The sequence below is a fragment of the Caenorhabditis elegans genome, chromosome I (assembly GCF_000002985.6).
Source record: "Caenorhabditis elegans chromosome I".
NCBI lineage: Eukaryota > Metazoa > Nematoda > Chromadorea > Rhabditida > Rhabditidae > Caenorhabditis > Caenorhabditis elegans.
The window spans coordinates 6,282,351-6,294,764 of record NC_003279.8 but is presented as its reverse complement, the minus strand read 5'-3'; the positions used below and the strand labels follow the sequence as shown (position 1 = coordinate 6,294,764).

General features: G+C 36.1%; 2 protein-coding genes and 4 non-coding genes across 8 annotated transcripts; 3 read left to right on the top strand and 3 right to left on the bottom strand.

The window, feature by feature from the left end:
* Positions 1 to 696: 696 nt before the first annotated feature.
* Positions 697 to 5,332, bottom strand: C10G11.6 (Verprolin-like; the record flags this gene model as incomplete). Of its 2 annotated transcripts, NM_001374900.1 has the most annotated exons (9): positions 697 to 1,075; positions 2,364 to 2,520; positions 2,765 to 2,918; positions 3,525 to 3,739; positions 3,789 to 3,883; positions 4,089 to 4,195; positions 4,243 to 4,347; positions 4,395 to 4,449; positions 5,286 to 5,332. In NM_001374900.1, the coding sequence occupies 9 exons, from the start codon at positions 5,330 to 5,332 to the stop codon at positions 910 to 912; spliced, it is 1,101 nt and encodes a 366-aa protein (NP_001361943.1). In that variant the 3' UTR covers positions 697 to 909. The 2 variants fall into 2 exon arrangements, with proteins under 2 accessions (NP_001361943.1, NP_001361942.1); NM_001374901.1 differs by lacking the exon at positions 5,286 to 5,332 and having other exon boundaries at positions 777 to 1,075.
* A 92-nt stretch (positions 5,333 to 5,424) lies between these two features.
* chdp-1 (Calponin homology domain-containing protein) lies at positions 5,425 to 9,792 on the bottom strand. 2 transcript variants are annotated; one of them, NR_136357.1, is made up of 5 exons: positions 9,392 to 9,792; positions 7,943 to 8,101; positions 7,412 to 7,729; positions 6,998 to 7,338; positions 5,425 to 5,840 (listed from the first exon to the last, which is right to left on the bottom strand). NR_136357.1 is itself a non-coding variant. In NM_059412.7 (5 exons), the coding sequence occupies exons 1-4, from the start codon at positions 9,755 to 9,757 to the stop codon at positions 7,165 to 7,167; spliced, it is 1,017 nt and encodes a 338-aa protein (NP_491813.1). In that variant the 5' UTR covers positions 9,758 to 9,792; the 3' UTR covers positions 5,427 to 5,840; positions 6,998 to 7,164. The 2 variants fall into 2 exon arrangements, 1 of the variants encoding a protein (NP_491813.1); NM_059412.7 differs by having other exon boundaries at positions 5,427 to 5,840.
* On the top strand, positions 8,193 to 8,417 carry C10G11.14. The gene has a single exon (NR_050184.1). It is a non-coding gene; the product is annotated as an Unclassified non-coding RNA C10G11.14 (non-coding RNA).
* On the top strand, positions 8,866 to 9,077 carry C10G11.15. Its single transcript, NR_050183.1, has one exon. It is a non-coding gene; the product is annotated as an Unclassified non-coding RNA C10G11.15 (non-coding RNA).
* Positions 9,793 to 11,092: 1,300 nt separating the features above from the next.
* Positions 11,093 to 11,234, top strand: C10G11.17. Its single transcript, NR_050182.1, has one exon. It is a non-coding gene; the product is annotated as an Unclassified non-coding RNA C10G11.17 (non-coding RNA).
* Positions 11,128 to 11,269, bottom strand: C10G11.12. Its single transcript, NR_050181.1, has one exon. It is a non-coding gene; the product is annotated as an Unclassified non-coding RNA C10G11.12 (non-coding RNA).
* Positions 11,270 to 12,414: the final 1,145 nt, after the last annotated feature.

The window sequence follows — 12,414 nt, the reverse complement described above, 5'->3', positions numbered from 1 at the left end:
CTTTCATTTTCAAAGTCAAGACGGTTTTGTAATTTTTTTTTCGATAAAAACGAACTTTGACTAAGAAAATAGTGGTAAACAAGTTGGCAGGGGGAGGGTTGCAAATTGCACTTTTATTCCACAAAAGTGCAGATGTTCTTGAAAAGGAAAATAAATTTTATGAATTTATTGGAAGATGATAGAGATATCACTGATCACCTGATAAAACACTCTACTAATATGTTTAATGTTTTTTTAGACGAACAAAACTTTGTGATTGGCAGTGTACCTAGCAGTAGAATGTACCGATGTTCAGTGATATTTAGTTATATGTTCACCTTTCCAACATTTCCAAAAATCGGAAATTTCACTATAATCCTACTCTAATAGCGGGTTAATTTTCTAATTCCTCCTTTTTTTAAAATTCAACTCTATCTCTTATCAAAATTTTTTTAAAAACCCTACACTGTTGCCACAAGGAAAAAAACGAGAAAATACACATTTAAAAAAATACGGACTTTCGGAGAAAAATGTTTAAATTTATACAAGTTCTAATCACAAACTTCAGAGCGCAAACATGTTTTTATCAGCTGCTGATAAGCTTTTGCATATGTTAGTTATTAGCCTATGGTCCGATCGTACGATTTTTGGAGTTGTTCACGTGAATTTTCTGCAGCTCACATGAAACTGATTATGGTAACTGTAGCTTTTGATAAGAGAGACGCAGAGAAGTTGGAATGATTGTTTTGTGGAGCCCCATGTTAGGAACGGTTCTTTGGTTTCTTTGGGAAGTCACAAATGTTTAGGATTCTCTACACAACTGATTACCAAGAAGAAAGAAACTAACAGGATAAAAGCTAAAAGTCATAACAAAAAAACGAAAAAAAAGCTAAATAAAAGCACAAAAAAGATAAGAGTCACCCATTTTCTCTAATTTCTATCAGATGGGGTACCCGATGAGCTACTACTTTTTGGTGATTCATCGGGTTCCGGAGTCTGTTGACGGTTTGATCGATTGCCAACGAATAAACCACGAACATTGATTCCAACGAGTCCTGGCGGAGGAAGTGAACGTCTTCCCAGAGGTGAAGATGGTCTGAAAATTGAATTCGAATTATTCCTAATACTGAAATGATTTAATTTCTGAAATTAATTGTCTTTACAATAGATTTTTTCCGAATTAAAAAAAATTTCATAGGATTTTTGAAATAAATTTTAAATAATCTTAACAAAAATCGAATCAACTCCTTTTCAAAATCTATAAACTTTTATTATTTCTAAATAAATAAGTTATTAAACTAGTGAGAGAATATTTATAAGCAAAATTTTGGAAAAAAAACTTAGAAACAAAAATATTTTGAAAATAGAACGGGATGAATGGTGAAAAGGATGACTAACGCGGATTCTAGATCCAAATCGACCGATCTCTTACATAGCCAATTTTTGAATAGAGAATGGATGAGAAATCAAGACGAAAAATCAGCATTGAGGCTATAAATTCTCAACAATCAAGATGTGTTGTTATGGTTAAGGAGAACGTTGAAACTGTGTTCTTTGTGCTCGGATATGAATCATTTTTCATAACAAAAAACATTTTTAAAAGGTTTCTATAGATATGAAGTGCTGTGAGAGTGAATGTGAAGAATTTAAACTTTGCTTTTTTAAAACAAATATCGATTGTAGCCTACACGCAGTTTAGAAAGTTTTTAAACAACGGTTAGTAGAAGGATAATTTGACAATTCTAAAATGGAACTATTATTGTTGAATATACTTTGTTCATGTGATTAGATCAATATAATACTAATTGACAAATAGATGATAACGAATCTTTGTCTTATGAACAAAGATGTTTTCTTTTCAGTAACAAATAAATAACTGTGTGAGTAATCGATCGATTTTTGAAACAAATAAAAACATTAACGTCTTTAATTTAAATATGAAACTTTAATAGAAGAGAGCCGAACAGTACTTTGCCAAAATGTGCGCCTTGCGCCTTTAATTTTTAATGTTTCTAATTATTTTTCATGTTTCTTCAAACTATGATTATTTTGATATGCTTTCGTACGTTTTTCAGTGAAAATTTAGGAAAAACGAAGAAAGTACGGTCAAAATCGAAGAATCAGCATCTACAGTACTCTATTTTAAAATACTCACTATTTTGTATTTCACAAAGAGTTGTCGTGCCGAGACCGGGGGCTCGTCGATAACGTGAATCTTCAATGAGTACTGTAGTTCAAAATTTTTGCATGGAGGATCTACGGTAAACTACTCAAATTCATACATCAGAGTAAAAAAAGAAACAGGATAATCGAGAGCTAAACTAGAATACAATTTTTTAAAAGAAAAAATTACTTTCAAATCTAAAACAATTTTTAAAAAATACCTGTTTTCTGTTCCTGTTGAATGCCGCCGAGGTGTGATCTCGGGAATTTTTCGAACAAACGGAGACGGAAGACATCCTTTGAGGAATGTATGGATTGATGGAGGAGGAACAGGAGTTGGATGGAATGGAGTACGCCATGATGTGTTATCTCGTGGAACTGAAATTATTGTTGTGATGATACAAATTGCATTTTCACATGTTTCTTGAAATTATGGAAATCATGCAAAGAAACACAGATTAGACAAGAACACTCAAATATAGAAAACAATTTTTCTGTAAAATTAGAAAGCAATAGTTTTCCTCTATTCAGTAAAAATTATCATGCAAGATTTTGAAAAAATGGGTAAAGAATTTAATAAGAATTTAATTTTTGAAAAAAAACATAAAGTGTGCATGCATACCCATTGCTTTAAACTTCGTTGCATCAAACACATGCTTTCCTTCTTTTGAAGTATCTGACCTTTTGAAGTTGCCGGCATACGTTTTTCTATAATCACTAGTTCGGGGTGGCAATAAATGTGGAGAACTCAGAGGTTGTGGAGGTGTTGGAGTTATCTGAAATCGAATTTAAATTAAAACGAAAAACAAGGAAATATGTTCTGAATTTTACTAAAAGTTTTTTGTTTTTCGGTTTATTGGTTTAAAAAACATTTTGGGGTCTCATTTGCTTTTAAAAAAGTGTAAATTATAACGTAAAAAATAAATTCCGTATGAGAAAAAATGACTTTGGGGTTTTTTAAAAAAATTTTTTAAATGTTTTTCTCAAATTAAAACTCGAAAAAATTTTGGCGCTTTAAGGCTTAATATAAGCAGTTTCCGAATATTTTTAATATGGGCACTTGTCGAATCATCGAACTTCTGGAAGATTTTCAAATACTCCCTGATTGAGAGAGTTTTGAAAAAATTACATTATTTCTTCACTAAAACAACTACTACAGTAGAAATCCGTTTATCGTGTAATTTTTAAAACTTTTTCTAAATTCACATTTTCACATGTCATTTGCGAAAATTTTAAAACTCGATAATTGTCGGATTTTCGGATTTCCGGAAATATTGACTTTTTTTGAGCATTTAAATTTCGGAAAATGTCAAAATGTTTCTATTGTCGTCTATTCCTAGCGATTTTTTTAATGTTTAAAATCAATATGAAATCCAACTTACAATTGCCTTCGACAATTTCGATGTAACTGTAGAAGTTGATGATTTGGCAGTAGAATAAATTGATGGAGTGGAAATAAAATAAACTGATGGAGGTGGAATATGCATTGGTGGCAACGGAATTGATAAAGATGGAGGAGGACGTCTAACATCAGGTGAAACAATTGGAAGACTTGATCGATAAAATGCTTTAGTTATTTTATTCTCCAAAGCTGGATCTAAAAATATGTTCGAATTAATAAAAAAAATTCAATAAATGTCACATACATGCACGACCAAGTTGTTCCTGTATTTTAGACCGCTTTTCTTCGAATAATTTCTTTCCAGTAATTCCTTCTTCCACACGTTGCTCGTCTAGAATACTGAAAAAAAACAATACTTTTAAAACTAACTGGTCAAACTAATTGTTTTATTTCAGCTGGATTGCCTTTTCAAAAAAATTGTTCAACTTTAAACTAAATCGACTATGAAAACAATGATCTTCAATTCAAAAAGCCTTTTTTTGTTTAAAAAATTTTAATTTATAAAAATTAATGCTTCTAAGCTTTTTGTACTGAATTAACTCACTCAATGAGTCGTTTTCTCTTTCTTTGCAAATGTTCAGATGCAGAATCAAGGAGCATTGCTTTAGAAATTGCATTTCGGATCTCATCATCATTATGTATTAAAACATGCTGAAAAACGTTTCAGTTTTGATAAATGATATTTTTTGATTCCTTACATTTTCCGATCGTATCACAGTTCCAACTTCTCGTTTCCATCTATTTATATCAAAAAACATAGGATCAGAAGATCGAAGGTTTTCCGTGGTAAAAGATGAATGTGGCTGAAAATATTTCAAATTTTAACGTATTTTTTCATTCAAAACCCTACCGAATGAACAAGCCCTTCTTCGTCGTCTTCGTCCAATTGATATTTCATTGGAAATCTGAAATTTTATTATAAAAAATATTCAATGAAAAGTTAACTCTGTATGGTTAATATTTTTGCAGAAAAAAATAACAACGCGCACAATGTTTTAAAGAGAAGACGCAGAGAAAATGAGAGGCATCAGACATTATGGTTTTAGAAGAGTGCAGACATGAAAAGACGAAAGATGGGAGCGCAAAGAGAAAATGAAATAAAAACAAAAAAGGCCACATGGGTTGTTGGTTTTGTAGAATTGATAGAGTAAATCGGCAGTTTACAGAATCTCGCAGTTTAATAACTTTAGGGGGTTTTTGGCCGGAAAAAAGCATTACTGCAGATTCCCAATTATTGCTCAGAAGCGAAATTTCGCGCTAAAATACAGTACCCGGGTTTGAATTTAGTTTTTTTAAACATCTTTTTTAACGAAAAAAATATCAAAAATTGCGCAGGAACGGAAGGTTGAAATTACAGTACACTCTTAAGACGCACACTATTTTTCATTTAACGAGAAATTGTCGTGCCGAGACCGAATACCGTGTTCTTGGCTCAAAAATCGCAAAATTTTGGGTCTACGATTAGAAACAATTGAAGGTCGCGACATGTAAAGCAATAATTTCAAAATTCTTTCGATTTTTGCGTATTTTATCTAAGATTTCTCGAGTTTTTTATGTCTTGAATTTAAACGTTAAGTTCTTAAAACAAAAAATATTTAATCTGATTCACAAAAAATTAGCGAAAGGAGGCTTGAAATATTTGAGATGCTTCAAAATTTCTATAAAACAACTGACAGTAAGATTACAATTCCTTGCGAAAAAAATTATTTTACTGTATTTAGAACTTTTTATAATTTCTTACCCTTCATGTCTCCATGATTCTTCTTTAATTGGTGTTGTTGAAAACATCTGAATATTTTAACTGTATTTAGAACTTTTTTAATTTAAAATAAATTTAGAACCAATGTTAACTCAAAAACAACATGCACAACGAAGAAGAATTGGTTGGTTCCATTATTTATTTCGAAAAATGAGAAAAAACTGAAGTTGAAAAAAGCGAGAGAATAGAGATTGAACTTTGGAAAAACAGGAAAAATCTCGAATCAATCAAGTGGAAAGGCTCATTTAATGAGCTTCACACTTTTGGAGGATGAAAAGCACAAAAAGAGAAAGCTGAGACAATAGTTATCAAAATACAAAAAAAGTTTGATGAATCGAGAGATTGGTGAAAAATAGACTTTTATAGATCAATTATCGATTATTAAAGTCTTATTAGGTGAGAAAATTGGTTGAAATGAAGAATGGTAAAACGATGAACAAAATTAGATTTTCTTTTAGAGAAAAGATTTTTTAAAAATTGATTGCTGCTGCCCGGCCGACATCGAAATGAAGATGATTGCTTTGATTGAAGATAGTGCTGAAATAATTAAATTTATTAGTTTTTTCTTGATATCCTCATTTCACAGATAATTGAATAATTGCATTCAACGGCACATTAAAAATAAGCGCAGAACCCCTTTCCGTTTCTCGTTAAATATCATCATCTGTCAATTGACCATTTTGGACCTTTTTTGTCAGCGAGCAGAAATTGATGACCAATTACTTCAAAAAAGGATATTTTCTGTGGCTGCTCGTGACTTTTTAGTATAAACAATTATATTCTCAAGGTCCTTCTCAGCTGCCCTTTTAGAATATAAACAGTTCAATCTACCACACCAGACACCCTACGAACCCCTCTCAACCACTTCTTCCGACTCAAATTACTTAGGATCGGTTGGTAAGGTTGACCTGTATGATGACGACAGGAAACAAGTCACGATGCAGTACGGACCATAGAAGAGACGGTAGACAATTTGAAAGGGTCACCGAGTCAAGGTCTTCTCGCTTTTTTTGTACAGGACTCGCCTCCGAAAATGTGAATGAGAGGTATAATCTGATCTACAGTCTCCAATTCCACGCCTATTTGGGATCCTCAAGCGAGAAGGAAACGGAAGACGAGAAATTTAAAAAAAAGTTTGGCGGAGGACAAATACATCATTCCAAGGATTCGGTAAAAAAAATCAATGTCCAAACTTTGATCCTATTGTTTTGTCTTCCGAGAGAATCTCAAGAAATTTACGCCTTTCAGTTAGAAATTTTCTAAAGAGTTTCTAGAACTAACTCAAGCGTTATAAAATTAAAATCAAGGTATGTCTACATAGAGAATGTTTGCACCTTTCTAATTATAGAAAGGCGGTCCTTTTGTGGTGCTCAGTGACCCATAATTGTCCATCGCTTCCTAATTATTGCCTCTCTCATTTGTACTATTTTCCCTCAATAGAGAAAATAGAAATGGGAGAGACTTGGCCCAGTTCCAAAAACAAAACCAACACTTGTCTTCTCATTAAGAGCACGCCGACCGATGGAATGTGAGCACACGCTTTGTAGAACGAGAAGTCCAATAGTACACTTTTCCACTTCCGCGCTACACTAAACGGTCCAAAACCGAGACCAAATAAGGACTCTTTATGCATATAAATCCGTTACTCAAACACACATCCCGCCAGACGGTCATCGTTTTTGTACTACACTTACTTTTGAGAGCACATTTCTTCTTTGAGCTATCATCATCGTTTCGAGGAAGAGACATTGAATATTTGGAATGAAGAGGCGGAGGAAACAGTTGAGATACCGGAACACGATAGTGGAAAAGAGAGATGCGGACTAGAAATTACAGAAAGATAAATACTTCTTCCAGATTTCTAATTTGCAGCGACGGCAGCCGGTGCACTAGTCTCTTGTTTCACTGCAACTGGCTCATCAGCGGTATCTGCAACTTCTCCGGTAGCTCCCTCTTCTTTTGCTTCTCCGGCTCCCTCCGCAGCTGCAGTCTCATCCTTTGGCTCTTCTACAGCAGCAGCAGCTTGCCGATTTCTCTGAAACAAGATAAATTAGCTATCAAAAATAAAAACAAAAGTTAATTGAAAATTAATCTAGAATATAACTCACTCTGAAGAATCCTAGGATTGTGGTCAACAATCCGCTCTTGACGACAGAGTTTGCAAGCTGAACAATGGTGTCAACATTGAATCCTTCCTTGTCAAACTTTTCCTTGGCCTGAACTCCGAGTTGCCAGAGAGTTTGGAAAACAGCTGTGTATCCAGCTTTTCCCTTTTCAAGAAGATCTTCGTTGGTTACTGGAGCAGCCTCGGTTCCAAGAGTCTTTTGAGCCCAAGCTCCGAAGGCATCAATGTTCTTCTTCTGAACTTCTTTCTGGGCTGCAGCATCGGCGTTTTCCTCAGCGGCAGCGACTTCAACTGCTCCTGGCTGTAAATTTTAATTTGTTTTCATGATTAAGATCCCTCACTTAATTAACTCATATAATAGATCTCAAAATATTTCCGAATTCCGATCAATGTCGGAACGGAAATACCGCTAATTGATAATGCACCTTCCGACCTATTTGCATATCACTTATCACATTTTATCATCATCATCATTACCCCATATATTCTTATCAGAAAAGTGAAATTAACATACCTCAAGAGCGTTGGCCAGCTTGGCGAGGACATCTCCATCTTTGAAGAATCCAATGAATTGGTTGCGAGTCGTGGCCTGATCTTTTCCCGGAATGGTCTTTCGCTCTCCTTCCTCTGGGATAGCTGTCTTCTGAACCCAGTCGATAACCTGGTAGTTGGCCTGAAAAATAAAACTTTAATGACCAAAATAAGAATCCGAAAAAAGAACGTTCCAATGTAATTTGTTTTCTCAGTGCAAAAAAGACGCAAATATCCAATACCAGTTCTTTCTGCTATAATCCCATGAGAGCACTCTCAATGTTGCAAGCCTCCATATAAGAGATCATTCTCATTCGTGCTGGACAAGAAAGACGGCAACCACTAAAACAGAAGTGCGTTTGCATCAGAATTAAGAAACAAAGAAAGGAGGAGCAGAGCAGCAGCGCGGTTCAACCAATGAGTTCCTTTTTTTTTGGGAAAGAAGATGCAAAAAGGACGAATTCATCTTGTGTACCAACAAAAAATGGCTGTCGAACTGAACCAGCAATTGTTCAGGATTAATGTCTAGGGAAATTGACCCAATTTTTTGTATAGCTTCTAAACTTTCTTCTCTCAAAATTCCTGCGAAATTCAGACTTTAAAAGAGATTTCATACATGCTAATCTTTGTGAATCTCATTGTATAAAACAGATGTTTCGAAATTATGATGAAATATAAATACTTTTCGTCATGTATTTTTGTTTCCGTTTCCATGGGGATTATTTTTGTGAGTATTCAAAATTTAAAGTCGAATCACACATCTTTTTATTTCTAATTCGTGTAAATATCCTGGTCACCAGACAACATCGATTTTATAACTTTTACGAACGTCTGTCAATTTCTAGGATATCTACAATATCTGCCTCTCATTATCCTAAAGAGTTACGCAATAGCGAATCCGGTGCGCGCGCACACACAGTTAGTTACATTACAACACCATTCTACGGGGTCTGCAGCAATACGAGCGTCGGAACGAGGAAAGATTGGCACAGCTGCCCTTTTACAGAGTGCCGACGCACATCGCCAATCTCGCCGGCGCGATCAAACAAAAAACCTTGCAAATACCAATGAGCGATACATTGCAAATGTTGATGAATAGACTTAATGAACTTGTGAAGGAGTAGGGGAAAATGCACTTGTTCCAAACTTTTTTGTGAGCTCAGGATCAAATTTCAGATAGGTTCTTGTTAGTTAAAAGTACTTATGCATCGTTTTGGCCAATTCCTAGAAATTTTTAGGCATTCCAATGAATTCACCTATGATTCTTAAAAAATCGAACTGCGGTAATTTGAATTCAAAGGTAACTGGTGAGAATGGGGGCTAATCGGAAACAGCTGTTATGCTAGGGTGAATACTAAACCTGCGTTTCGGTTGCTCTAGCGAGAATACCATCTGCCCTGAATCGTTTTAGTTATTTTGAAAGTATTCTTACCTTGTGAACAGCCTGTGGAATCTGTTGAGCAATCCATCCGAGAACGTCTTCCTTTGGATCCTTTGGTGCTTCTGGCTCTTTTGGAGTGGATGCTTCCGCATCACGGTGCTTTCCCCATCTCTTGTTGAAAGTGAAACGCCGAGCAACACCTCCAGACTTCTTTTTCTCTTCTGGAGCTGCAGCAGCAGCGGTGGCAGTTTCTCCTTCTGCAGCAGCTGGGGCAGCAATCTCAGCGACAGCTTCTTCTACTTTTGGTGCTTCTTCAGTAACTGGTGCTGGAACATCGACTGGTGGTTCGGTGGTTGGAACCTTTGGAGCCTTGTCTTGCTCGGCGACCTCCTCGATCTTCTTGATTTCCTCAGACATAGTTGATGTGTTGGTTAGTGACGAGAGAACTGAGACTGAAAGAAACTCATTAATTTTCGAGGTATTCGGAGAAACAAAGAGCTAAAAATGGAGAAAAAATACGAGAGAAATAGACGAGTTGGAGAGGAGAATAAGAAAAATGAGAAAATGGAATGGGGAAAAACAGAAGACTACCATGAAAGTCAACTCAATTACGGGGGTAATCGAATAGAGTCTCCAGTAGCGAGCCGCTAGTAAGCCGGGGTAGCACATTTTGGTAGGCAAAAGACAAAACCGGAATGAGCAAAAGCTTCTCTCTCGCTTGGACACTAATTGCACCCGTCTCTGTCGAGGACTCATTTTCTATTCTAGAACCGTCTCCAAGAATGGGGTTTTAGTGGATATAGATGAGAAGAACAAAAAAAGACGAAGAACTCAAGTGAGACAATGTAAAAAGAAAGAGAAGACGATGTTATAGTAGGGACAATAATGTAAGACTGATTGTGTGAAGAGACTAGATGGTACGCGGAACGCTGAACGCTGCGGGGGCTAGAACAGTCAATCGATGCTCAAATTGCGGGAAAAGGTCATGAAGAGAAAATGCGCGTTTAGGTTATGATTTAAAAAGAAGAACTAGTCATATGCGACTTGAATTGAATCGAAGAATAATGCTAACGAGATAAGAAGCGCTCACTTTTCCTGGAAAACATTCGTCTGGACGAAAAAAGGCAATAAATGTAGGAAGGTAGAGTACTAGAAGGCTTAAGAAAAGAAACCAAAAGAGCCTTTCACTATTCTGGAATAACCGGTTCTTACTCAGCAGGTGAGGTGGCGAAAAAGGGTCATTCAATCTCCTTTTTTCCTCTATTCACATTCATTTCATAACGACAATAAGTGTGTCAAAAAGACTATTCAGACGAGAGAAAGAGACGGTATGAGATGAGAGGCGAGGGTCCACTAACACCATTTACCTTTTTGAATGGTCTACCTCCGTGTCATTTGATATATCGAACCGCCGCCCGCCCCCTATTTGCTCTCGATTCTGATTCAGTCGTTGCTGTTCTCACCTACACTAAATTTAAAAATGAAGCAAATAGAAGTGAAATGAACAGAAGTCCGAACTTCAGAGCATGAGTCATTCATGATTTCGAAATGAGAAACATAGGAAACATAGATTACGAAATCGAGAAAAAGGCGGAGTCAAAAAGAGAACAAGAAATGTCCAGAAAAGACGAATGGAATGGATGTGGGCGACGAAATGAATGAATATGAGAGCAGGGGTATTGCACACATTTTGCAGTGAAAAAGAGGACAAGGCCAGTGGTCCAATCGTCAACCATTACCAGCACCATCACCACACCACCCAACCGCAATGATGCACACAGTGGCAGCAGCCACCGAAACGTCCCTTTCCATTGCGGCAGCAGCAGCGGCAAATGTGTCCCTCTCCCGTCTCTCATAGCGGACGGAAAATTTGGGCGGAGTCTACTGACTTGTGGGGCGGGTGTCCGCGCTGGATGGATGTTTGCGTGTGCTGCTTGAGTGATGAAATTGAAAACAGATAATTTTTGAAGGTTCACAATCGAATGTAACCATGACAACCAAAATTACTGGGTATTTGAGAGTTGAAAGCATTGCATCGAGTTCATACCAATAAAAAGGTTGAAGAATTATTTAGCGCTATTTTATCGGATGATAGAACGGAATTATCTAAAGCGGAAACAATTAGTACGGTAATAACTGATAAAAGCGGTGCAATGCTCAATGTTCATGGCGGTTAGGAAAACTGATAATGCTCTGATAATCATTATCATTTTACACTTCCCGAAAGGGCCTAGCAATAGATACTTTCTGCAGATACTGAAAACATGAAAAGGATTCTGATTTATTTTGTCGATTTTTGTGACTGATTGGAAAATGACACATTTATTGCGCTAGTCAGAAGCTTTTACGAATTTTCGTCAGTATCAGGTAAACAAAAGAAATTGTATTGGTCACCTGAAAGTACCGTCTGCTTGTTTTTGCTACGATTTCACATGATTTTTTCTATCTCGTACTCTGTTTACCGAGTTGTTCGAGTTTGAGGACGTGAGCGCCGGCGCGAAAATTATTTACGGGAAATTATTTTTCAACCGAAAAAAAGTCAGGTGCAAATGGATTCTTTCTAAGAAGCAAAAAATTCAAAAATGCATAGTGCGGAGCAGTAAACAAAAGTCGTAATAAACCTGTTGGAATGGAAATATGCGGTCGAAGCCGAATTTGGAGCGAAAACAGCGAATGAATGGAAAACAACGAGAATCGTCACATTATTCATGTTGTTGACACCACTGGAATCGATTTTTAAGAAAAAAATCATGCATATTCAGGGAATTTTCAAAAAAAAAGGCGAAAACGTCGGAAAATGGAAAAATGAGAAACGCTGCGCAGCCGCGCGCGCGTGAACAGCCGTGATTACGGTGGACAGTACACCGATGGCGCCTACACAGTTTGAAATCTACCGTATCACCATTAGTGAGAAAAACTGAAAATCAAGTACTGTAAAAACGTTTTTGTTTTAAAACAAAAGTTTTCAGTAAATTTAACAATGTGTTTATTTTTTTCTTGAAACGAAAATTAATATCCCTAGAGGCTGAAACCGTTAAAGCTTGATTGTTGAATTTTTGTAAAGAATTCGCAGC